The sequence below is a fragment of the Crocuta crocuta genome, unplaced genomic scaffold (assembly GCF_008692635.1).
Source record: "Crocuta crocuta isolate KB4526 unplaced genomic scaffold, BGI_CrCroc_1.0 scaffold30, whole genome shotgun sequence".
Classification (NCBI taxonomy): domain Eukaryota; kingdom Metazoa; phylum Chordata; class Mammalia; order Carnivora; family Hyaenidae; genus Crocuta; species Crocuta crocuta.
The window spans coordinates 9,902,188-9,928,404 of record NW_027528345.1 but is presented as its reverse complement, the minus strand read 5'-3'; the positions used below and the strand labels follow the sequence as shown (position 1 = coordinate 9,928,404).

Sequence of the window (26,217 nt, the reverse complement as noted above, 5' to 3'; positions counted from 1 at the left end):
TATAAAAACTTTTCAGTTAATAATCTCGAGAACTGCATAAAACATTTCAGTTTCTTCAGTAATCTAACCATTCCTTAGAACTCAAATTTCCTTTACATAGGTTTACTATACAATGAAACTACAGCTTTCACAAACACAAGCAGCTCTGGTACATTATTTTCTTAAAATTGGGTTTTTGAACTACCTAGTCAAAATTAAGTTTAAAAGCATTTCCTTCACAGGGGTGCCTAGGTGGTTCAGTTGGTTAAGCGTCGGACTTTGGCTCAGGTCATAATCTCACAGTTCGTGGGTTCAAGCCCCACATTGGGCTCTGTGCTGAGAGATCAGAGCCTGGAGCCTGCTTTGGATTCTGTGTCTCCCTCTCTCTCCGCCCCTCCCCTGATCCTGCTCTGTCTCTCTGTCTCAAAAATACACATTAAAAAAATTAAATAAAATTTTAAAAAAGCATTTCCTTCATATTTAACACATAACACTTGGATCTATAGCTTTGTTTTGAATTAAAAAAACATTAACTTTAAATTTAAAATTAAATAATAAGGGGAAAAAATCAGGAGAGCTATGGTCATTCTTTTCGCAAATATATTCCAGTTATGTATAATAGTTCTAGTGCTATTGTTAAATTTGTCCCTTTGCATTTTTCCAGCTATTCTAAAAAAGTTGAAAAGATGACTTTATGGAATCTTTATTGTCTTTCCCCTTCTCATAACTATTCTTGGTATTTCTTGATTCTTTGGATCTTATATTTTACTTTAGATAAGAAGTCAGAGTAATAATCCTGGAAGGGAAGCTAAAGAAGGAATCTAAAACTGGAAGCATTTACTCCTGTTTCATTCTGTCTCCAATGAAAGGATCAATTCATCGGATTCAGAATATCTGCAGTAAGTTATCTCCCACCATGCCCCCTAACATATGTTCACCCTCTAGAAAGCACATTTTCTAGAAGCAGTTGGCTTTCCAGCAAATATATTCCAACTTAATAGGTTTATAAAAGTAGAAAAGTAATTGTTATATGAGTTAATTCCCAATCTAGTAACACACAAAACTATAATCTACAAATACTTAAAGAGACAACAGATAAAGTTGTGAATGTTGTATACTCTTAAAATTAATTGCAGTCAAGACAAAGAGATAAGTTATACCTATCAGTAGTAGTACTGCACTGGGTGAGGGAAAATATGACCATTCAAAACACATTAAGAGAACCTTTTAAAAATATATATATATATAATATAATATTCCATAACTATGCTTTTAACAATTTATGCCCAAATATAATCTTACCCTTCTGGTTTTGTTTCCTAGACATTGTGGCTTCTTTGATCTCAAAAAATACAGATGAAAAGTATCCTTTTGCCTTGTCTGGGTTCTGACTGTAGTTATCTCTGATTTAAAAGCAGGCAATGGAAGTCTGTAGTTGGAGGTGGTAAATACTAAATCTTGGTTATCTGGAATTCTGCTCACTAGCTGTTGATCTCCTTTCCTTCTGTTGTATCAACTTATTGTCAGGAAATATCATTGCTGACATTCATGTCTCTTTTTCCAGGGAGATTCTGAAAGGAAAACACACAAACACATTCACTGTTACAGTAACAGCTATCCATACAAAATTTCTAACAGCCACAGGATTTATTTTGTATTTCTTCTAAACAAAACTGGCTATTAAAAGGACAGTACTCTAGGGGAGTCTGGGTGGTTTAATTGCTAAAGCATCCAACTCTTTGTTTTAGCTCAGGTCATGATCTGACAGTACGTAAATTCAAGCCCTGCTTCAGGCTCTGTGCTGACATGTGGAGCCTCCTTGGGATTCTGTCTCCCTCTAGCTTTGTTCCTCCCCTGTTCATTCTCTACTCATTCCCTCAAAAATAAACATTTAAAAAAAAACACTACTCTAGAAAGTATGTGGCCACAAAAGGCTGTATTTTTACTCTGTAAGAAACTTTAATCTTAGAGAAAGAGACAAACCAAGAAACAGACTCTTAACTACAGAAAACAAACTGATGGTTACGAGAAGGGAGGTGGGGAGGGTGGTGAAATAAGGGATGGGGATTAAGGAGTGCACTTGTCATGAGCACTAGGTGATGTATGGAATTATTAAATCACTATATTGTGATTTAATATAAAAACTGAAACTAATATACAGTGTATGTTAACTATACTGGAATTAAAGGAAAAAAGAAACTTTAATCTTAGAATCAGACCACCTTCCTTGTTTCAGGGAAAAAGTTGTCTTACTCTTATCTTTTGTATCTTTTGTATTTCAAAAATCTTATCCCCATCTCTGCTTCACAAACTAAAATATTATCTCTTATCATCCTCTAAGATCTTTCTTACCACCTGCTCTTCCTGTGCAAATCAAGGGTGATTTTCTGCCTCTGGGATTTCCTCTATCTAACTTCTCTTCAGGTGTCCCAGCTCAAATATAGCTGCAAGAAAACTGGGGAAGAGGGTGGGTGAATGGGGAGAGCACAAAGCAATTTTAATAAGAAAAACTGAAACATCAAAATTTGGATTAGTCAATAGTGCAGGAATCTTCTCTAAGTTGTAAAGATGCAAAATGCTATTTTTTTCTAGATTACTAAACTTTAAAAAATATATGCCTAAGACTTCTGGGTAAAGAAAGCATGATGAGGATCAAAGAACTCATACCTAGATATCTGATAGGAAAAACATTTTACATAATGCAACCCAAGAAGGAAATGAGAGCAACATTATGTGAAATACTCTCCAATGTGGAAGGAGGAGAAGAAAGGAACAAGTAGATGGCTGTGGTAAAGTTTTAAAAATCCACAAAAAGTAAGAGCCTCTGAGGATACAGAGAACAGATTATGGGTTACCTGTGACAGAGGGGGTGGGAAAAATGGGTGAAGGAGGGTCAAAAGGTACAAATTTCTAGTTAGAGGATGAATATGTGACAGGGAAGTAACATACAGCAAGGCAATTAGTTCATACCATATTCCATATTTGAAAGTAGCTAGGAGAGTGGATCTTGAAAGTTCTTATCACAAGAAGAAAATTTTTGTACAGTGACAGATATTAACTGGACTAATTGTGATGACCAATTTACAATATATATAAATACTGCATTCTTAGATTGTACACCTAAAACTAATATGTCATGTCAATTATATCCTAAGAGTAAGACTGTCTACAAAGCACTACAGGACTTAAAGAAAGATAGGGTGAACCTCTGGGGCTTACCATCTTTCAGAGAATTGAGTCAAACTGGGAAAATCAGTCAAAGCCTATGGAAGTACATAGAATTTACCACTGGCTAGAGTGGGCCTGAGACAAAACATTTTATGAAATTTTAAAAGAAAGAACAGGGGCACCTGGGTGGCTCAGTTGGTTGGGCATCCGACTTCGGCTCAGGTCATGATCTCACGGATCGCGGGTTCGAGCCCCGCATCGGGCTCTATGCTGACAGCTAGCTCACAGTCTGGAGCCTGTCTTGGGATTCTGTATCTCCCTCTCTCTCTGACCCTCCCCTGCTCACGCTGTCTCTCTCTTTCTCTCAAAAATAAAAACATTAAAAAGTTTTTAAAAAAAGAAAGAACAGAATTTACATCTACCCCAAAGGGTTAAACTCTTTAATGGCAAGCTCTTCTTTACCCTCCTGGCCTCAGCCTAAAGAAAGAGGATGAAAGCAAAAGTCAACAACTAACCATAGCTGATGAGCAGGGTTGGGTGGGGATAGGTCCCAAATAAGGTGGGAAACATATCAAAGATATTTTTATCTATACTCTGTAATTACAAACAAAAATTGTGAACACAGCTGTCCACATAAAACGTAAAGAAGATAAAAATGACACAGTAACTACAAAATCTGTAACAAAAGAGGTAACAAGAGAGGAAATTACCATGTAGCAGAGGAAGAAAACAAATCAGGGAAACAATATAACCCCCCAAAACCAAAAGTGATTCTCCCTTGAATATTAAGTTGAATCCTTCAAGAATTGGGATTCAATAAAATGAGAGCTAGAAAATAAATGATAAAAACAGAATGAAAAGAAAGTAGATTGCAAAACTAAAGAAAAACTGGAAATCAAAACACCACCATTATACATCCAATAAGAAGTCAGAAACAGGAAGAAACAGAATAGTACAGATGAAAATTGGGGCACCTGACTGGTTTAGTCACAAGAGCATGGGACTCCTGCTCTCAGGGTCATGACTTTGAGCCCCAAATTGGCTGTAGAGATTCCTTAAATAAAATTCCTTAAATAAAAAAATACAGATGAAAATAGAAAAAAATGGAATGGAGGAAAACTTTCCAGAAGAAAGAAAGAGTTGCAATTAGAAAATAATATTAGAGGGGTGCCTGGGTGACTCAGTTAGTTAAGCATCCGACTTCGGCTCAGGTCATGATCTCACGGTTCATGAGTCCGAGCCCTGCATCAAAGCCTGCTTCAGATTCTGTGTCTCCCTCCCTCTCTGCCCCTTTCCCACTCATGCTCTAGCTCTCTCTCAAAAATAAATAAAAAACATTAAAAAAAATTTTGAGGGACTATAACATTAGAGAACTAAAATGACCCAATCTAAGGATAATCAGGATCAATATAGGGACTCAGAAAATAAAGACCTCAATAAATGGAAAAAAAGCATTTACAGATAACATGCAGGAAAATTCCCTTGAAATAAGGGATCTGAATCTGTTCACTCTCCACCTCCAATCTACCAGAAGAAATTTCATCTTTTCTATCTTTAAAACACATCACAATTGGAGCACCTGTGTGGCTCAGTCAAAGCACCCAACTCTTGACTTTGGCTCAAGTCATAATTTCATGGTTTGTGAGTCCAAGCCCCACACTGGGCTCTGTGCTGACAGCATGGAGCCTGCTTGGGATTCTCTCTCTCTTCCTTTCTTTCTGCCTCTCCCCTGCTCATGCTCTTTAGCTCTCAAAATAAATAGTTAAATTTAAAAATAAAATACTCCAGAGTCGAACCATTTCTCATTACCTCTCCTGCTATTAGCCTCATCTATGCCACAACCATTTCTCCCCTACATTGCTATCACCAGGACTGTAACTGTCTTCTAACTGGCATCCCAAGTCTTCTATCATGCCACCCTCCATCTTCCATTTCACTACAGCTGCTTTTAAAATTATAAGANATTTCAGAGTCTGTGTCTCCCTCTCTCTCTGACCCTCCCTTGCTCACGCTGTCTCTCTCTCTCTCTCTCTCTCTCCCCTAGAAATAAAATAAAAATATTTAAAAAATAAATAAATAAAATTATAAGACAAACTGTGTCTCAAATCTGCTGCTCAAAGCTCTCCAGCTGCTCCCTATTTCATTCAAAGTAAAAACTAGAGTCCTTACAGTCCCAATCCTCTCTTTATCTCTCTGACATAATTTCCTACTATTCTCTCCCTCTAGTATTCCATTCTAGCTATACTGGCCTCTTTATTGCCCCTTTTATATCCTAGATATGTTCTCACCTTCAGGTCCTTGAGATGCTCTGTCAGGAATGTTCATCCCTTGATATCTACATGAAATAATTCCTCACCTCCTTCAGGTCTTTTCTCAAATGCTACCTTCTCTGTGATTATTAATGAAAACCCTTTCTTTCTTGGGGTAAGAAAAGCAAGAGTCCATGGCAATATTACCTAAAAGGCTGTTCCCATTACCCCCACAATCAGTGGGAAAGTAGTTCTACCAAGGTGGGGAAAGCCATAAAAACTAGCAGCTTCACTCACAGGAAGGGCTGACTTGATTTGAGGCAAAGCACAGAATTCCACACTCATCAGCATTGTCAGTAACAACGTGTATTCTTGGTGGCAAATGAGCAAGATAAGGGTCAGAGGATGCTGTCCTGGTTGGTACAAGCAATGGGCCAGCAGACTAGACAGAATTTAAAAGGGAAATCTGGAAACAAGACTATGAAGAATAAGTGCTCACATATCCACGCTAGAGAGACTAGAGGGGACCCACTAGGAGCCTGCAAACAATGAAAGAAGAAACATGAGAGGGCCCAGTGGAAAATAAAAGTTTGAGCAGATTTTAAAAGGAGCTCCCCAACAAACACAAAGGTCTACTGGCAGAGAGTGGAAGCCCCTACTAGCTTAATGTGTTTAAGCACAATCTTTGACAAGTGGTTAACTGACTAACCCATACAGATGCAGGTGTGATTCCAGGAAAACATTCTTAAAAAAATATATAAAAACAAATTAAAAAAACTGAGCAGATATTAGCAGCCACACACTCGGAAGAAACATTCCACAGATTTATTCCCAACCCCCCCCAAAAAAAAACTCTCAAAGGAAAAAAACAAACCAGAATCCAAAGTTGCCATAATATATTATATAAAATGTCTAGTTTCAACAAAAATTTATGAGACATGTAAAGATGCAGGAAACTATGACCCAAACTGAAGAGGGAATAAAAGCCCTCATGGAGCAGAAAATGTCCCTAAGTAGGCCCAAATGCAAACTAAACAAACAAAATCTTCAAAGTACTTTAAAGGACTAAAGAAAAATAAGACAATGCCCCAAACAAATAGGAAATGACAATGCAAAGATAGAAATAATAAAAATGAGACAAATAGAAATTCTAGAGCTGAACACTGGAATAGAAGGGGAAAAAAATCAGAAAACTTGATATCTAATTTGGAGAGAAAAGAATAAAGAAAATCAAGGCCCCAGAGACCTATGAACAATATCGAGTATAATATACACAACTTAGGAGTTCCAGAAGTGGAGAGAAAGGNAAAAATTAATCTACAGATTAATCTACAGTGGCTCAATGAACTATAACTACAATAAACACAGAGATCCATACCTAGATATATAGTAAAACTGATGAAAGCCCAAAACAGAAAATCTTGAAAGAAGCAAGAAAAAACCAACTCATCATTTACCAGGAAACAACAATGTAACTAGTTGTTGATTTCTCATCAGAAACAAGGAAAATCAGAAGGCAGTGAGTGAAATGACATATTCAAAATGCTGAAAGAAAAAACTGTCAAGCAAGAATTCTATATCTAGCAAAATCATCTTTTAAAAGGTGGGCAATCAAAAAGGATGAAATCTTGCCATTTATAACCACGTGAATGGAACTAGAGTGTACTTATTATGCTAAGTGAAATAGAGAAAGGCAAATATATGATTTCACTCATATAGGGAATTTAAGAAACAAAATAAATAAATATAAGGGAAGGGAAGAAAAAATAAGATAAAAAACAGGGAGGAGACAAACCATAAGAGACTCTTAAATACAGAGAACAAACTGAGGGTTGCTGGTGTAGTGTTGGGTGGGGGAATGGGCTAAATGGGAAATGGGCATTAAGGATGACACTTGTTGGGATGAGCAATGGATGGTATATGTAAGTGATGAATCACTAAATTCTATTCCTGAAGTCATCATTATACTATATGCTAACTAACCTGGATTTAAATTAAAAATGAAAAAAAATAAAGGGAAGGTGGGAAGGGGTGCCTGGGTTGCTCAGTCGGTTAAGGACCTGACTTTAGCTCAGGTCATGATCTCACAGTTTGTGGGTTTGAGCCCTGAGAAGGCCTCTGCACTGACAGCTCATAGCCTGGAGTATGCGTCAGATTCTCTGTCTCCCTTCACTCTCTGCCCCTCCCCAACTTGTGTGCACACATGCACTCTCTCTCAAAAATAAATAAATATTTTTTATAACATAAAAAAATAAAAGTGAAGGTGGGGGGAAAAAGGGGTGCCTGGGTGGCTCAGTCTGTTGAGCCTGTGTCTGACTCTTGGGTTTCAGGTGAGGTCATGATCTCACCACTCATGAGTTTGAGTCCACTGGGGCTCCACAAGAAAATGAGCCTGGATTACCCCGGTGGGCCCAATCTAATTGTATGAGCCCTTAGAAGGGGAAAAATTTCTTTGGTTGGAGTTCAGAAAGATACATTTGAGAAATGTGACAAAAGGAAAAATTGGATCAAAAGCGTGAGGGGAATCTGACTTTTCATTACTGGCTTTGAAAGGAGACATTAAGCAGGAAATGCAGGTGGCCCTTAGAACTCAGAATGACACCAATAGCCAGCAGGGAAACAAGAACCTCAGTCCTACAACCACATGGAACTGAATTCTGTCAATAGCCTGAATGGAACCTGAAGAAAAAAGTTATCTCTTCAGAGAAGCCTTCCCTGATCACCCTAAGTAAAACAACAGTTTCTAACACTCCCATTCCTTTACCCTGTCCTATTTTGCTCTACAACTTATTACCACCTAGCATATAAATTATGTATTTGTTTACCGTCCTCCCCAATAGAATGTAAACTTCTTGAGGACATCAATTTTTACTATCTTCATCATTCTTGTATCTCTGGGCCTAGAACTGTACCTGGAAAATAGCAGATATGTAATAAATTTGTTGGCTGACTGAATGAAGAATACCCCTGACCATGACAGTTACATGGGCAAGTTCACTTTGTAACATACAATTCATTAAGCTGTACACCTACAATGAATGTGTGCATTTTCTCGCTTTCTTTAAAAACAGATTTAATGTTATTACTCATCAGAGAAATGTAAAATAAAAAATTACAGTGGAATGACTAAAATTTAAAAACAGACAATACCTAGTTTGGTAAGGATATGGACCAACTAGAACTCTCACATAATGCTGACAGGAATACAAAATGGTAAACACTATGGAAAACTGTCGAAAAGTTGCTAACAAATTTAAATACATACCTACCCTATGACTCAGCAACTTCATTTCTAGGCATATGCCCAAAAGATATAATATGTCTATAAACAAGAAGATCAACAGCAGCTTTATTCATAATATCCCTAATTTGGAAACAAGAGAATAGATACATTTTACTATATAATAAAACAGAATACTACTCAACAGTAATGGAAAAAAAATAAACCACTACTACATACAACATAGACAGATTTCAGAAGAATTAAATTAAGCAAAGAAGCCCATCTCAAAGAATATATACTGTTGGACTCCATTTATATGAGCACAAGAACAGGCAACAATAATATCTGGTGATAGCAATCAGAATAATGGTTATTTCTGGAGGGAGGGTGTCCCTTTGAGAACAAACATGAGGGAAATTTCTGAGGAGGCAAAAGTTCTAGATCTTGATCCATGTTGTCCTCACATGGGTGCATACATATTTAAAAATTCATTGGGCTTACTCTTAAGATTTGTGTATTTTACTGTACACAAAACTCAAGAATGTAAAATTTTTCTTCTATAAAAACTAGAAGAAAAAACTGACTGAGCCACCCAGGCACCCTGGAATACCATATTATATTAATTAAAGTTTGAAATGTGGGACTAGTAATCAAATAAAATTTTTAAATATTAAATCTGAATGTTTATATTAATTTGTTGCTGTTTATTAGACAGTAAAGCAAATTCAAAATGGTCAGTCTTGGATTAGTTACCTTTATGAGCTATAGCTTAAAGCTAAGAAAAGCAATGAACTAGATTTCATTTTCAGTTAGCTTTGATCTAAAGTGCATTGTCACAGACCACACCCCTAGTAACAGCTATACAAACACACACTACTGGTTTGTAGGCATTCTGTACAGTTCAGTGACTCCTGAGGTGGAGACAAAGGAAGAGGATGGACGTGTACAGTTTTAGAGCCTATTACTTTAAATTTATTATTAAATGTTTTATTTTTCATTTCAAATCACAACAAAAGAGGGTATAAATTTTTCATATTTATCAGAATGAGAACATGGGTTAAGTAGAGATGAGAAACAGAAAAAGAAAGAACAGAGGTTACAAAAAACTAAGGGGAAGAAGAAAAGGATGAGTTATTGTTTAATGGGTACAAAGTTTTTTAGAGGATAATGAAAAAATCTGGGGATAGTGCTGACACTTACACAACACTGTAAATGTATTTAATGCCACTAATTTGCACACTTATGAGTGGTTAAAATATTTTTAATTTTAGAAATAGACTTTAAACAGCCAAAACAATCTTGAAAAAGGAAAAACAATCACTTCCTGACTTGAAAACATATTACAAAGCTATGGTATTCAAAACAGTAGTATGGGGTGGGGGGGTTCCTGAGTGGCTTAGTCAGTTAAGCATCTGTCTCTTGATTTTGGTCATGAGGTCATGATCCCATGGTTTGTGAGTTTGAGCCTCAAGTCAGGCTCTGCACTGGCAGCGTGGAACCTGCTTGGGATCTCTCTTCCCCCCACCCCTCAAAATAAATAAATAAAACATTTTTTAAAAAAGTAGCGTTGGCATAAAGACATTTAGAGCAAAGGAAAAGAACAGAAAGCCCAGAAATAAACTCCCTTATGTGTGGTCAAATGGTCTTTAACAAGATACCAAGATCACTCAATGGGGAAAGAACACTCTCTTCAACAAATAGTGATTGGAAAACTGGATATCTACATAAAAGAGTGAAATTGAGCCCTTAACTATACACCATATTAGCAAAAATTAACTCAGATGAATTAAAGAGCTAACATAAGACCTCAACTCCTGGAAGAAAAAGCACAGAGGAAAAATGTCACAATATTGGATTTGGCAATGATTTTCTGTATATGACATCCAAATCACAATTAAAAAAAAAAAACTCAGCAGAAACAGACAAATGGAACTACATCAAACTTAAGAACTGTATGTCAAAGCAAAATCAACAGAGTTAAAAGGCAACCTAAGGAATGGGAGAAAATATTTGCAAATCGTGTATTTGATAAGCAGCTAATATCCAGAATATTTTTTTAAAGATTTATTTTAGTTTCAGAGAGAGAAAGCACATGCACACACCAGTGGAGGCGAGGGGCAGAGGGAGAGAGACTCTTAAGGAGGCTCCATGCTCAGCACAGAGCCCAACATGGGGCTTGATGCCATGATGATGGGATCATGACCTGAGCTGAAATAGTGTCAAAATAGAGTCAAATGTTCAACCACCTACGCCACCCAGGCAACCACAAGATGTATTTTAAAAACTCCTACCACAACAACAAAGAAACAACCTAATTTAAAAATGTGCAAAGGACTTGAACAGACATTTCTCCAAACACAAACAGCCAACAAGGGTCTGAAAAGATACTTTACATCACTCATCATAAGAGAAATACAAATCAAAACCACAGTATCATCTGACACCCATTAGAATAGCTGTTAACAAAACAAATCAAAACAAAACAAACCAGAAAATCAGTGTTGGCAAAGATGTGGAGAAACTAGAACACTTGTTCACTACTAGTGTGAATGTAAAATGGTGCAGCCACTATAGAAACAGTATGGAGGTTCCTCAAAAATTAAAAACAGGGGCGCCTGTGTGGCTCAGTCAGTTAAGTGTTCAACTTTGGCTCAGGTCATGATCTCACAGTTCATGGGTTTGAGCTCCATGTCAGGGTCTATGCTGACGGGTCGGAGCCTGGAGTCTGCTTCTGCTTCTGTTTCTCCATCTCTCTGCCCCACCTCTGCTCGTGCTCTGTCTCTCTCTCAAAAATGAATAAACATTTAAAAAATTAAAAAAAAAAAAACAGACTGTCATTATCATCCAGCAATCTCACCTCTGGGTATACATCCAAAAGGACTGAAAGCAGGGTATCAAAGAGATATTTGCACACCCATGTTCATTAAAGCACTATTGAGAACAGCCAAGAGGTGGAAGTAATCCAAATGTCCATCAACGGATGAATAAACAAAATGTGGCATATGCACACAATGCAATATTACTCACCCTTTAAAGAGAAGGAAATCTGTCATATGCCACATGAATTGAATGAATGAGGACATTATGCTAAATGTCAGTTACAAAAAATAAAAAAGACAAATATTACATGATTCCACTTATACAAGGTATCTAAAGTAGTCAGATTCATAGAAACAGAAAACAGAATGGTGGTTGCCAAGGGAAAGAAAAAAAGAGAAATGGGATACTGCTGTTTAGTAGGTATAGTTTCAGTTTTGAAAGATGAAAAATTTATGGAGATCTATTGCACAGCTATGAAAATACACTTAACAGTACCAATCTGTATATTTAAAAATGGGTAAGGGGCACCTGGGTGGTTTAGTCAGTTAAGTGTCGGACTTTGGCTCAGGTCATGATCTCATGGTTTGTGGGTTCAAGTTCCACATCAGGCTCTATGCTGATAGCTCAGAGCCTGGAGACTGCTTTGGATTCTGTGTGTGTCTCTCTCTGCCCCTCCCCTGCTTGCACTCTGTCTCTTACTCTCAAAAATAAGTAAATGTTACAAAATTTAAAAAAAAAATTTAACTTAAAAATAAATAAAATTGTAAAAATGGTTAATATGGGGGGACCCATGTGGCTCAGTTGGTTAAGTGTCCAAATTCAACTTAGGCCATGATCTTGTAGTTCCTGAGTTCGAGCCCCACGTCCAGCTCTGTGCTGATGGCTCATAGCCTGGAGCCTGCTTCGAATTCTGTGTCTCCCTCTCTCTGTCTCTCCTCCACTGGCACTCTGTCTCTGTCTCTATCTCTCTCTCTCTAAAATAAACATTAAAAGTAATAAATAAAAATGGTTAAGATGGTAAATTTTAGGGGTGCCTGGTTGGCTCAGTCAGTTGAGCCTCCAACTCTTGATCTTGGTTCAGGTCATGATCTCATGGTTGATGGGATCAAGCCCCATGCCGGGTTCCGCACTGACAGCACAGAGCATGCTTGGGATTCTCTCTCTCCCTTTCTGCCCCTCCCCACCTTGTGTGTATGTGTTCTCTTTCTCTCTCAAATAAATAAACTTAAAAAAAGATGGTAAATTTTACATTATTTTTATAATTAAAAATAAAATTACTCTTCAAATTTTTCAGAAATATAGTGATTTGGAAAAAAAAAAGAGATGAGAAATGTTAAACATGGTGGATTAGCATAATCCATCACCACTAGTGGAAACCCAAACCAAAGTACATGCTCTACTAATGAGATGGAGTATATCATTAATACAGCAGTGTGGCAGTGGGTAAGTGAAGTCTCTAAAGCCAGACTGCTGGAGTTTCCAACCTAGCTCCACTACTTCCTAGCTGAATGACTTCAAGTAAGCTACTTACTTTCTCCATGTCTCACTTTCTTCATCTGGAAGATGCAAATAATGCTACCACCTTCCTCACAGGGCTGTTATATGGTGTAAATGAGTTCACATAGATGTAGCACTAGAACAATGGCTAATACTTAACTGAAAACCACTCAATAAACATTGGCAGATTTTCACTGCAATGAAAGATGTGTCCCCTAAAACTAAAAGGTTCCAAGAATCATGGCTTATACAAGTTACTTAACAAGCGATTGGGAACTAATATCATGGGTTACTAGCACCAGGTCATAATTACAGGTACAGCCAGAGCCTCAGAATGGTAACTCCATTAAATTTGGATGATGTGCAATTAGGCAACTGGAATGATCCGAAGCACTCTCAAGATTGAGTGCGTATGATTTTCAAGTCTTAGGGCACATAACTTTTCACACTGGCAAGCATCATAAGGACTAGCAAAGGATTAACTGGGCTGTAATACGTGAAGGTATTTATATAGTTAGTTTAAATTTAAAATACGAATTGTTACAAAATCTATCCACCAACAAAACCAGGGGAAAAGGGAGGATAAGTAAGGAGGGAAGAAAATATAAAAAAACTAAATCCCCATCTTCCATAATAGTATCGCCCCCAAAGGATTCAAAAGTTAGTATAACCACATTATTCAGAAATATGGAGGTTAATACCAGAAGAAATACTAATGAATACCCATAGAAAGCTAGAATTGGGAATGGGCTGGAGAAAGAGGTAGAGACTGTTTTTTAAAAATTATTATGATAAACTTTATGATACCATTTGACTTTTTAATACCGTGTGTGTATATATTTAGATTAAAAAAAAAACTTTAACCTATTTTTTTCTCCCCCCAATCTATTTTACACAAATTAAAACTACTGAAACACCATTTTTTACCCTTACACCAGCAAATACCCAAAATGATTAATATATACTGGTAGTAAGGCTATTAAATAGGCCCCTTCATGTCTCAGAATGTAAATCTGCACAATATCTACAGAAAACAAGACAGTAATTACCAAAATTAAAAATGCATACACAATTTGACCCAGCAAGACAATTTCTAGGAATTTATCCTACAATCATATTTGCAAATGTGTGAACTGATGTGATAATCAAAGTTATCCAATGAAACATTATTTATAATAGCAAAATACTGGAGACAGTCTAATTGTCCGAAAATAGGACAGTAGTTTAATAAATTACAGTTCATCCATACAATGAGATTCTATGCAAATGTTTCTGAAGAAAATATATTGACATAGTAAAATATATCGTTAAATGAATGTGATGAAGAAGATATTTATACTATACATAAATACTGTGTATCTGGAAGGATAAACAAGAAACTTGCAATGGTGACAATCCATTGAGTAATGGAAACTGAAATAGACAACAGAGGATGCTGGGTGGGTGGCTCAGTCAGTTGAGCTTCCAAAACTTCATTTCAGCTCAGGTCATGATCCCAGGGTTGTGGGATTGAGCCCCAAGTCAGGTTCCACACTGGGAATGAAGTCTGCTTGGGATTTTCTTCCTCTCTCTCTCTCTCTAAAAAGGAAAGGATAGGAAATTAGGATAAGAAAGACTTTTCAATCTACCTTTTAATATTTTGACAACGTAATTATATAAACATCTTATCTGTTTGAAAATTTTTTGAAAATTTTAATACATTTTTTTAAAAAGGCTCCTTTCCAGTAAATTAAATCAAAGCTGAAAAACCTCAATAAATAAAACATTAAAAATTTAAAAAAAAAGCTGAAAACCCTCAATTGAATCTAACAATATTTATTATAACTCAGTAACCCAATCAACAGGTTCAAGAAATGTATCAATAAGAACCTACAGACACTAATTGTCTAGACCTGCAGAATAATAACCAAAAACAAGAAAATGGAAAGTTCCAAACAAAAACTTATTTTTTCTGATTTTTAAAGGGTTGCAAGAGTGTAACCAAGAGTTTTTATTCCATAGTATCATCAGTTTGCCAATAAATACCATTCTCATTAGGTTTATAAACGAATATGAAAAAGGAGAGAGACCTATATTAATGCACTGATATATTCTAAAATACAATTAGGAACAAAAAAGATGATGTACTTAATGATGTCAAAAAAGTGAATGTTGAGTTTAAGTCTGTTTTCTTAACAAATGTCTTTATTCATTGGCACTTTCTAATTAATATGCCAGTCTAATTAAAACTTTCCCATTATTACAAGGCCTGATCACCATAAATTTTCTTTTGGAAAATGAAATTTTCATTTAGAAAAAACAGTAAATTCCTTAAAATTTTTTTTAATGTTTATTTTTGAGAGAGTGAGACACAGAGCACGAGAAGCGGAGGGACAGAGAGAGAGAGAGGGAGACACAGAATCCAAAGCTGGCTCTCTGCTGTCAGCACAGGGCCTGACACAGGGCTTGAACTCAGGAACTACGAGACCATGACCTGAGCTGAAGTCGGATGCTTAACTGATTGAGCCACCCAGGCACCTAAAATCAGTAAATTCTTTAAAAAATAAATAAATAGAAGCCTTGATTTGGATACTGAAAGCCTTGATTTTGATATTGGATTGGATATTGAAACAAAACAGAATTTCTGGAAATTTAAGTTTATTTATTTAAGTAATGTCTATACCCAATGTGGGGCTTGAACTCACAACTCCCAGATCAAGAGTCGCATGCTCTTCCAACTGAGCCAGCCGGGCACTCCCAATCTCTGGAAATTTAAAATACATTCTAAGGGGAAAATCTGAAACCATGTGATACCACAACTTTTCTTTACTACTGTTAAAAGACACAGGACCCTCCAAATTGCTTAACATTAGTCATCAGTGGCAGCTGTAAGTGTGGGAGTAGACAGGACTCAAAAGGAGCAGAGTAGGAATACATATGTGTTTCTCTCTTCCCATTTCACTGCTGGCTGGGTGGTTAGAGTTGTCTGTACCCTCCTCCTCATGCAGGTGGTTGCAACCCAAACCCAATCAAGCCAAATTATCCTCAGCTGTGTAAATTCTTCAATAATGGTTTTAAACAATACTGATCATTTCATCCCCACCCCCCGACACACGGGAACTCCATTCCTCCCTTCTCCCCAAAGCACAGATGTGCAAGCAGCTCATGGGATTGGAGGCAACTATTAGGCAAAAACAAAACAAGGCAATTAAGAGCAACTTTACTCACTGATTCTAATCCATAAAAGGAGATTCCATGCATATAGGAAAAGGGATTTCTAATACCCCTGCTAACTTAAAAAATATATTAACTGATCAATTAATAAGTATTTAACATGAATTACTATGTATCCATACTTGAGATTAAAAATTGTGAAACATGGACTATTATTCAGCCTTCAAAAAGAAGAAGATTTGACACATGCTACAACATGCATAAGCCTTGGGGCATTACAGTAAGTGAAATAAGTCAGTCACAAAAAAACAAATATCGTATGATTCTACTTATATAATAGAAAATACTTAGACCAGTCAAGTTCGCAGAAAGTAGAATGACAGTTGTGGAGTGAGTAAATAATGGGGAGTTAGTGCATAATGGGGACAGTTTCAGTGGGGATGATAAAAATGTTCTGGAGCTGGATGCTGGTGATGGTTGCACAACAGTGTGAATGTGCTTCATGCTACTGAGACATACAGTTTTAAATGGTCAATTTTATGTTATATGTCTTTTACCATAATTTTTAAAAATTTTAGCACAATAAGAAAAAATATCAGAGAAAAAATTGATTTCTTGACCCAGGCAAAAACCTCTAGAAATACTGGTCAAGGAAAAAAACTAAAGCATAAATATCAATATTAGGAATTTTAAAAAAGAATCAGTATAAATCTCACAGACATTAAAAATGGAAGAAAAAATACAGACAATCTCATGTCAACACATTTGAAAATTCAGGTAACAAATTTCTTTTAAAAGATTTTTGTTGGGGCGNAAAAAAAAAACATAACAGTAAGAAACAGAAACAGCCCACATGTCATCAAGAGAAGAGTGAATAAATTTTTATGTATTTGCTAAACGAAGCAAGTCCAATAAAACTCTATGCAACAATATGGACATTAAAATTTTTTAAAGAAAAAAATAAAAATCATAAAAAGACAATAAATTCCCAAAGTATATACAGCATATCTTTTTTAAAAATTCAAATATAATCAACACTAGACAATATATTATTAAGACATACATATATCTGATAAAACTATTGCAAAGGCAACACAAAGAGTAAAAAAAAAATTTAGAATTGTATTTACCTTGAAAAGCAAGAGGACATTAGAAAGAAGAACACGTACAATATTATCAATATTCAAAGTTGGGGCACNTAAATTTTTAAAGTTTATTTATTTACTTGGGGTGGGGGGGAGGGACAGAGAAAGGGAGGGAGAGAGAGGATCCCAAGCAGGCCCACACTAACAGCACGGAGCCAGAAGGGGGACTCAAACCCATGAACCATGAGATCATGACCTGAGTCAAAGTCAAGAGTTAGACGCTCAACTGACCGAGCCACCCAGGGGGCCCTAAAATATTTTCAATAACCAAATACACACATAAGCAAAATGATACAAATAAATACTAATAAAGTTTCTTAATTTAAAAGGCCACTGGGGAAATGAAGCAACTGATTCTCACATATTGTTAGTTAAATGTAAAAATCTGTTTAGTAAAATCTACCAAGGCTAAACACAAGCATACCCTATGACCAGATGTCCCACTCATAAATGTATATACTCAACAAAAAAACGCATGTATAAATGCACCAAAGAAATGTACAAAAATGTTTACAGCAGCATTATTTGTAACAGACCCAAGCCAGAAACAAACCTAAACATATTATCAGTGATATATATCAATGAGAGAATGAATAAATTGTAATGTAGTCATGAAGTAGAACACTACATAGTGCAATGAAAAAGAACAAGCTACTGATAAAACATGGATCAATTTCAAAATCCATGCTAAGCAAAAAAAGTCATATACAAAAGAGTACAAGCTCTATGATTCAATTTATATGAAGTTCATAAATGAGCAAAATTTCTAATATAGTGACAGAGCTCAGAAGAGTGGTAGGAAAGAAATAGTGGTGGGAAAGAAAGTGGTACTGTTTTATCATCATGATCCGAGTAACAGTAATATAGGTGTGTTCACTGTGTAAAAATTCAAGTTTTGTCCTTAAAGACTCTGCATTTTGCTTTATATTACACATAGAAGTTTAACCAAAAGAAAAGAAAAAAAGGCATCCTTTTACCTCTTAACGTGACAAGTTAACTGATACTCTCCATTTGCTTCACAATGTACTAACCAATACCCCTGGCTGAACACTGAGGTATCTCTGCTCCCACTATACTATACTAAATCTGATGTATTTGTTTTCAAACCTACCTAATTGTCAGTTTTGCCATAATTACAATTACATAATTATAATGAAATATTAAATACATTAATGAACTATGAATATTGAAAAAGTTGCTATTTCTGTGAAAACTAAATCAAAGGTCCTGGAAGACTGATACAAGCTGAAAAACTGTCAAATTAAGTGTAGATGAGACACATAAATAAGCTTGGGGAAAAATTAAAAATCAAGGAGAAGCCTATACTCATTGCTTCAAGTCTCTAAGAATTCTCACTTTACACAGAAAAACTGTAAGTGGAAGCTGCAAGCAATGTATCACAAGTGTCATTAATGTCAAAAAGATGAAGAACTCTTATCAGCAGGCTGATACTCAACACATCAAAAGGATGGTGAATAAATGTACATTTATTTGTTTTAAGCTAAATCAAATGCTTATGATATGTATGTATCATTTTTATTTCTTGCTTTAGCCAACTTTTTCAATAAACAGAAACTATAGAAGATCAGATAGTGACAGATATAAGAGAATTTCTGCAATAAAAAAAAAGTGCACAGATAACTTTGGGCAAACTATTACTACCTATTACACAAAGCAAAAATACTATCAACAAGTCTACTTATTAAAATGGCAAAAAGAAAAATCTAACTGACCAAAGCTGGGACTACTATTTTTAAAATATGCCTCTGGTGCTATATTAACTATTATCACTAACCAAAAGGGCAGCATGGTTCATATAATGGAAGTCTTAAAAGAAGATGGCGGCTGAAAGGACCACCAAGGGGCCCAAGAATCAAGGTCTGAGTATTACTGAACTGGAAAAACAATGCTCTGAGTTCTCTTGATAGGAGAAATAAAAAATATGCTTTTGTCAAAATTTGCCTTGAGAGTTGTTAAAATAAAACAAACCAAAATCAGACTTGAAAATTCCCTGAGCAGACAAAAACAGTCAGTCATATAAGCAGACCTTTTTTTTAGTGGGGGGGGAGAGGGAGAGATAAGACAAGCAAGGTTAACTTAACCTGGATCACTTCTTGGTTATGTCTCTGAAAATCTTTTTTTTTTCAACACAAAGAGTTTTATTTATTTCTAGGAGAGAGAGAGAGAGAGAGAGAGAGACAGCGTGAGCAGGGGAGGGTCAGAGAGAGAGGGGGTCACAGACTGAAACAGGCTCCAGGCTCTGAGCTGGCTGTCAGCACAGAGCCCGACGCGGGGCCCGAACCCACGAACCGCGAGATCATGACCTAAGCGAAAGTCGGACGCTTAACCGACTAAGCCACCCAGGCACCCCATGTCTCTGAAAATCTTAAGAAAAGTTAAACTGTTCCCCAAAATTGATATAAAGTAGCCACTAACCAACCCCCTTTGAAAAAATTCTAATATTGCAACCAATCACTGTAAATAACAAACATTTACTGCCATCACACTATATAAGCTGCTTTGTAACAATATGCCTCTGAACCTCATTCCATGTTTTGCTCTTAGTGCTCCCAGTTTACAGGTTGTCTTTTTCATATGTGCACAATAAACTTTTACTAATTATTACTTGAATGATTGTTGCTTTTACTTGTTTTTTATGAACTTTTGACAGTTAATGGTGTCAGAAGTGGGTTCTTTAGCCAACAACCCCCTGTGACCCTGAGGCTGGTGAGCAAACCACATGCCAGTTCCCACAGAGCCCTGTGCACTCACTGCCTTCTTGCAGACTACAGAGCTCTTGGGCAAGTTTCTCTAGGATCTGAGCTCCACTCTCTGCATTCTGAGCTCTCCAAGTTTATTGTGCACACTTGCTTCCTGTCTCTGTTGAAGCTTCTTAGTAAGCTACCCTTTAAGGAGGAAAAAATGCATGATTCCTTGGATTTTAGACAATGATAAACCTAGCAGTCTCTGTACAGTGTTTCAGATACTCTAAAGGCAGAGATGGGTTCCAATTTGTCTAAATCTTCTTTCCCTTCTTGCTTAAAAACTCTTCCCTCTTAAATGTATACCCACAATAGAACAGAATCTTGTGCCCTTCTGGAAAAAGGTTGGACTTTACAAAGGATAATTTCTAATTGCAATGGCCACTTAGGGCAGCTATTTTTTTAAAAGATGATCCCTCTTAAGGGTACCCTTTAAAAGAGGGGATCCTAGGGATGCCTGTGTGGTTCAGTTGGTTAAGTGCCTGACTCTTGATTTCACCTCAGGTCATGATCTCACTGTTCGTAGGATCTCACCCTACTTCGGGCTCCATGATAACAGCACAGAGCCTGCTTGGGATTCTCTCTCTACATCTTTCTCTGCCCCTCCCCTGCTCTCTCTCTCCCTTTCAAAAACTAAACTTTTAAAAATAAATAAAAGAGAGCATCCCAAATCTCTCAAAAACAAGGAAATGTATTCTTTGGTTTACAGAAGCCTCCAGAAGACAGAACGATTCTAAAATAGCCTATAAGATTCATTACAACAAGTCAATGAAAAACTTAAATGACAAAAGCCCTAAGTCTAAAGATTTGAATGACCCCCCAATTAACCCATCTGTGCTTATCTTGATTCTCACAATCTATTTGATCTTTTACCCTTTCCCTTAAACCTCCTAGGCTCCTAATGGTCTTGAGTGTAAAATCTTACCATGAACCAGTGGCCTGATCCATAGCAGAATTTAAGCCCTGATTTGAACCTGAGCTGTAAGCCATCCTAAATAATTTTCCAGACCCAAAGAAAAATCAACTAAATTTATAGGAAATTTTAAGATAATTCTTGGAGCTTATGGCCTGGCTTGTGGATTTGTACCAATTCATTCACATGGTGCTAAGTCCAGGAGACACTCAAAGGTGGCTCCATGCAGCAGTCTGGAAAGACCTTTCTAAAAACTTTGAGGATCCCACCATGTATGCCACAAAAGATGGAATAAAAAGAGAGAGAGAAAAGTAGGTCAATTGCTTCTTGAAGGTATACCCAGGGTTTTTCCTGTGAGAACTGATTGAGCCTTAATACAATCCTGTCATTAGAAAAAGAATAAATTAGCTGCAGACATTGGAATTCTCTTAGAAGAAATATTTTTTAATTTTTTAATTTTTTTTTTTTTTAATTTATTTCTCGGAGAGAGAGAGAGAGAGACAGCGTGAGCAGGGGAGGGTCAGAGAGAAAGGGAGTCACAGACTCTGAAACAGGCTCCAGGCTCTGAGCTGGCAGTCAGCACAGAGCCCGATGCGGGGCTCGAACCCACGAACCACGAGACCATGACCTAGGCGAAAGTCGGACGCTTAACTGACTAAGCCACCCAGGCGCCCCTCTTAGAAGAAATATTTAGACAGCATCCTGGTCTTAGAGACCCTGACGCTAACCTTACCTTGTCTGCTCATTTTGTTAATGGGCTTCACCGTGAGCTTAAAGACTTATTAAGGAAACATAAATTAGAATGAAGATCACTCTCCTTCCTGAGCTCCAACGTCTTGCTGAGATGTGAATTTGAAAGAATTTTAGAACACAAGAAGGGTTAACAAGCAAATAAACTTATGGCCCTAGGATTACAACAACTATACAACTAACTCAAGAATTAACTTTGCCCCTGTTGACAAGCATACTTGTCAATACTATAAACAGAAAGGACAATTATCCAAGAAGAGAGAACGCTCAACCTTTAGATCTTACGATAATAATAAACACTGATGAGGCTTTAAGGTACTGCCCAGTAAGCTACTCCTAGTAATTCCTATAAATCAATAAAGAGAAATGAAAACCTAAAATAAATGGAGAAAAATGTACTGTGCCAACAGACTCCTTCAAGTTTAAACCTCCACCATGATACATCAAGAACTTCCTCAAAGTAATAAAAATGTTTTGGTGATGACAGTATCTAAGTTCAAAGGGTTCCTTTATCAGAGCCCACAACTTTACTCTTGGCCCCTTCTCTGAGCATGGTGCCTCTCTTATGTGACAGTGCTCCTCTAAATCTCCTGGGAAGAGATCTATTTTCTAAATTAGGAGACCAAAATATTTTGTTTCCAGAGAAATAACTTTGGAATTTCCAGACTCAACAGACCCCAAAACATTACGTGTTCTATAAGCCCAAATTAATTGTCCTGAAGAAGCCAAACTCCATGATGAAGCAAATATTACAGACCTCTCTGAAGCTTTTAATATCTATGGGCCTCTTCGTCTACAGATCTGGGAAAAATTCTAAAATTGCCCCCAATATCCCTTAAAACCCTAAGCCATACAAGGACTCACCCCCATAACAGAAGATTTAATAAATCAAGGACTATTTATTCCCTGCACCAGTCCTATCGACACTCCTATCCTAACCACAAAAAAAAAAAGCCCCAGATGGAGATGTGTACAAGATCTTATAGCTATAAATAAAACTGTTATTCTAAGGCTTCCTGTAGTACCCAACCAAACACTCTACTGTCAGACATTCCAACCAATTTTGAATGGTTTACGGTTGCAGATCTATGTTCTGCCTTCTTTAGCATCCCAGTAGATAAGGAAAGTCAGTATTTGTTTGGAAAAATCAACAATATACTTAAGACAGTTATGCCTCAAGGAACCACAGAGGACCCCTCACATTTTTCAAAAGTTCTACATCAGGATTTAAGTACACCACCGTTTCCACGAAATTCTACCCTGGTTCAATTTGTAGATGATTTACTTCTTTGCTCCTCACCCAGACAAAACTGAAATTGGCACAAAATATCTACTGCAACAGCTAGCTTAAAAGGCCATAAGGCCTCTTGAGATAAACTTCAGTTGTCATAAGAAAAAGTACATTATCTTGGTCCCAATTTCTCAGCAAAGGAATCTTTCTGTATACAAAAAGTAAGTACCATCCAAAATCTCTTCAGACCTAAAACAAAGAGACAACTTAGAGGTCTCCTTGGACTTTCAGGATGTTGCCAATCTTGGGTCCCTAATTTTTCCTTATTGGCCTCTCCACTCTATGAACTGACTAAAAGGAACACTCAGGAACCACTGCCTTAGGAAATAAAATATGAGGAAGCTTTTACTAAAATCAAACAAGCCTTACAAAACCCTTCTGCACTGGGTTCCCTGACTATACCAAACCTTTTACACTCACTGTTCATGAACGTTGACACTGGGAGTCCTTACACAAGAACATGGAAGAAAAAAACAGACCTGCAGATTATAGTTTACAATTGGAGCCAGTAGCCAGGGCACATTCAAATTCTTCACAAGCAGTTGCTGCAGCTGCTAAAATTGTAGAATCCACTTCAAAACATGTTCAAAGAAGTATTTTAAGTCTGCAAGTTCCTCCTAATATACAAAATTTAACTGAGCAAACTCAGCATTTCTTAGCTAGTAGACTAACATGAGATTCTATTCCTGTCTCCTTCAAATCTGTGCTTTCTTCATTGTAACTCCTTAAATCCTGCTACCCTTCTGCTCTTACCCAATAAAGAAGAAAACTCATAATTGCACGAAACTGGTCTCTCAAAATCTGACTCCTAGATTAAATTTACAAGAAACGCCATTAACCAATTCATATTTAATAGTACTCTTAATGTTGATGGCTCTTAAGCCAAAAATTCTGATGGTAAATATGAAGCTGGATATATTGCAACTCAATACGAATTATTAGAAAGAGGAGTCCTTGGGGTGCCTGGATGGCTCAGTGAGTTAAGTGTCCAACTCTTGATCTCAGGGTCATGAATTTAAGCCCTGGATTGGGCTCCACACTGGGTGTGAAGCCTACTTAAAAAGAAGAAAAAAAAAAGAGGAATCCTTCCTCAATTTAACGCAGCACAACAGATTTAATAATTCCCTGCAGAATTATTTGCCATCAAGTGAGCATGTGAACTAGCAAAATGAAACACTGCAAATATTTACAGTGACAGGAGGTATACTTTTGGAGTAGTCCATGACTTTAGCATGCTCTGAAAACAGAGGATTTTTAACATCAAATGACACACCTATAAAAAATGAATCTCAGGTTGCTGATTTCTCCTCTTGGCACTGTTATTACCCTCACAAATTGCATTATCAAAACTGAGGCTTGTACCCACCAATCACACCCTGAATATCAGGGATATATGTTATGGCTAACTTTCATGCTAAGGCTGTTAATTCAAGAAATTCCTAATGCACCAAAACTCTGTAATATAAATAAACATTCTAAAAAGATCCAAATCACATTACTTATGACAATTTGTGTAACAAACAAAAAGTTGTGCCAGATAATAGAAAGCAAAAGTGGCACCACAAAGGATGCAAGTTACATGAAAAAAAAAAGAACCCTGGGAAGGCCCAAATAGTTGTTGGGTGCTTCCTGAATCTCTCAAACTGCCACTCTTATGAGGACTGCATATGACTACCCACCATGGAACTGACAAAATGACCCAAATCATGAAAACTATTGGGGTAATTGTTCTAAATTGGCACAACAGGTTTATAATCAGTGTTTAACCTGTTAGTCATATAACCCAATTAAACTATTAAAATAGCTTTGGGGATTGCTCCCCCACCATCCAGGCCATTAGAACATTTACAGTTGGACTTCACTCAATTGCTCCTTCTATGGGTTATCAATATGTACCTGTCATGATATGTCTGCTTTCTAGATGGGTCAAAGCTTTTCCCCTGTTGGAAAGCTGATGCCACTACTGGAGTATAGAAATCATTAGAAAATGTTTTCCACTATGGGAAATTCCAAGTAAAATTTCAAGTGATCGAGGCACTCACTTCACTGGACAGATTACAAAACAGTTAAACAAGGTTATTCAGGCATTATGGCACTATTGGTCTCTATCATCCTCAGTTTTCAGGGAAAGTTGAATATGGTGTTCTGAAACGCAAACTGGCAAAATTACTGAAACCATTGGATTACCATGGCCTAAAGTGTTACTCTTAACCCTTATGACTTTAAAGTCAACACCTTTGGGGCGCCTGGGTGGCTCAGTCAGTTAAGCATCCGACTTCAGCTCAGGTCATGATCTCACGGTTCGTGGGTTCGAGCCCCGCGTCAGGCTCTATGCTGACAGCTAGCTCAGAGCCTGGAGCCTGCTTCAGATTCTGTGTCTCCTCTCTCCGACCCTCCCCTGCTCACGCTGTTTCTCTCTCTCTCTCAGAAATAAATAAAACATTAAAAATTAAAAAATAAATAAAGTCAACACCTTTTGGGGAACACAAATTGATACTTTATAAAACCATCACTGGATGACCCATGCTCTGATGACAGGAACCCATACACATCCTGCCCACATAAATTCTAATATGAACCAAAACTGTAAAGCACTAATACAATATTCAAAAGCTTATTTTCAGGGTGCCTGGGTGGCTCAGTCAGTTAAGTGTCTGACTTTGGCTCAGGTCATGATCTCACGGCTCATGAGTTCAAGCCCCATGTGGGGCTCTGTGCTGACAACACAGAGCCTGGAGCCTGCTTCAGATTCTGTCACCCTCCCTCTCTGCCCCTCCCCCGCTCATGTCTGTCTCTCAAAACTAAATAAACATTTAAAAATATTTTTTTAAAAAAGCTTATTTTCAACAGGTCAAGGAGGCTCTTAAACACCCTCCCCCTGAGAGGACTCTGTACTCCATACTTTGGAACTTGGAGAATGGGTATTTTGAAAGAGACATCAATGAAAAATAGCAACTGAACCTCAATGGAAATGTCTCACACAGTAGTTAAACTACACACTGAAATGGGATCCGACTTCAGCTCAGGTCATGATCTCACAGTTCTAGTTGACACTTTCGATATTCTGCCAGGAAATCTCCTTATCCATATTTATCAATTCATTGGTTATATTTTCTATTTTCTTTATTTTTATTTTTTATAGTTTACTTATTTTTGAGACAGAGAGAGACAGAGCATGAGCAGGAGAGGGGCAGAGAGAGAGGGAGACACATAATTTGAAGCAGGCTCCAAGCTCTGAGCTAGCTGTCAGCACAAAGCCCGATGTGG

General features: G+C 37.0%; 1 protein-coding gene across 2 annotated transcripts in view; it reads right to left on the bottom strand.

Moving 5' to 3' along the window:
- Positions 1-8,685, bottom strand: part of SPATS2 (spermatogenesis associated serine rich 2) — an 83,570-nt gene extending 74,885 nt beyond the window's left edge. Inside the window, exons 1-2 of one of the 2 annotated variants that reach the window (XM_077753318.1) lie at positions 8,666-8,685; positions 1,282-1,550 (exon numbers count right to left, since the gene is read on the bottom strand). In XM_077753318.1, the coding sequence (XP_077609444.1) occupies positions 1,282-1,306 (25 nt within the window). In that variant the 5' untranslated portion in view covers positions 1,307-1,550; positions 8,666-8,685. Of the gene's footprint in view, positions 1-1,281; positions 1,551-2,331; positions 2,352-8,665 lie in introns of those variants that run through there. The other variant, XM_077753319.1, reaches the window with a different exon arrangement.
- Positions 8,686-26,217: the final 17,532 nt, after the last annotated feature.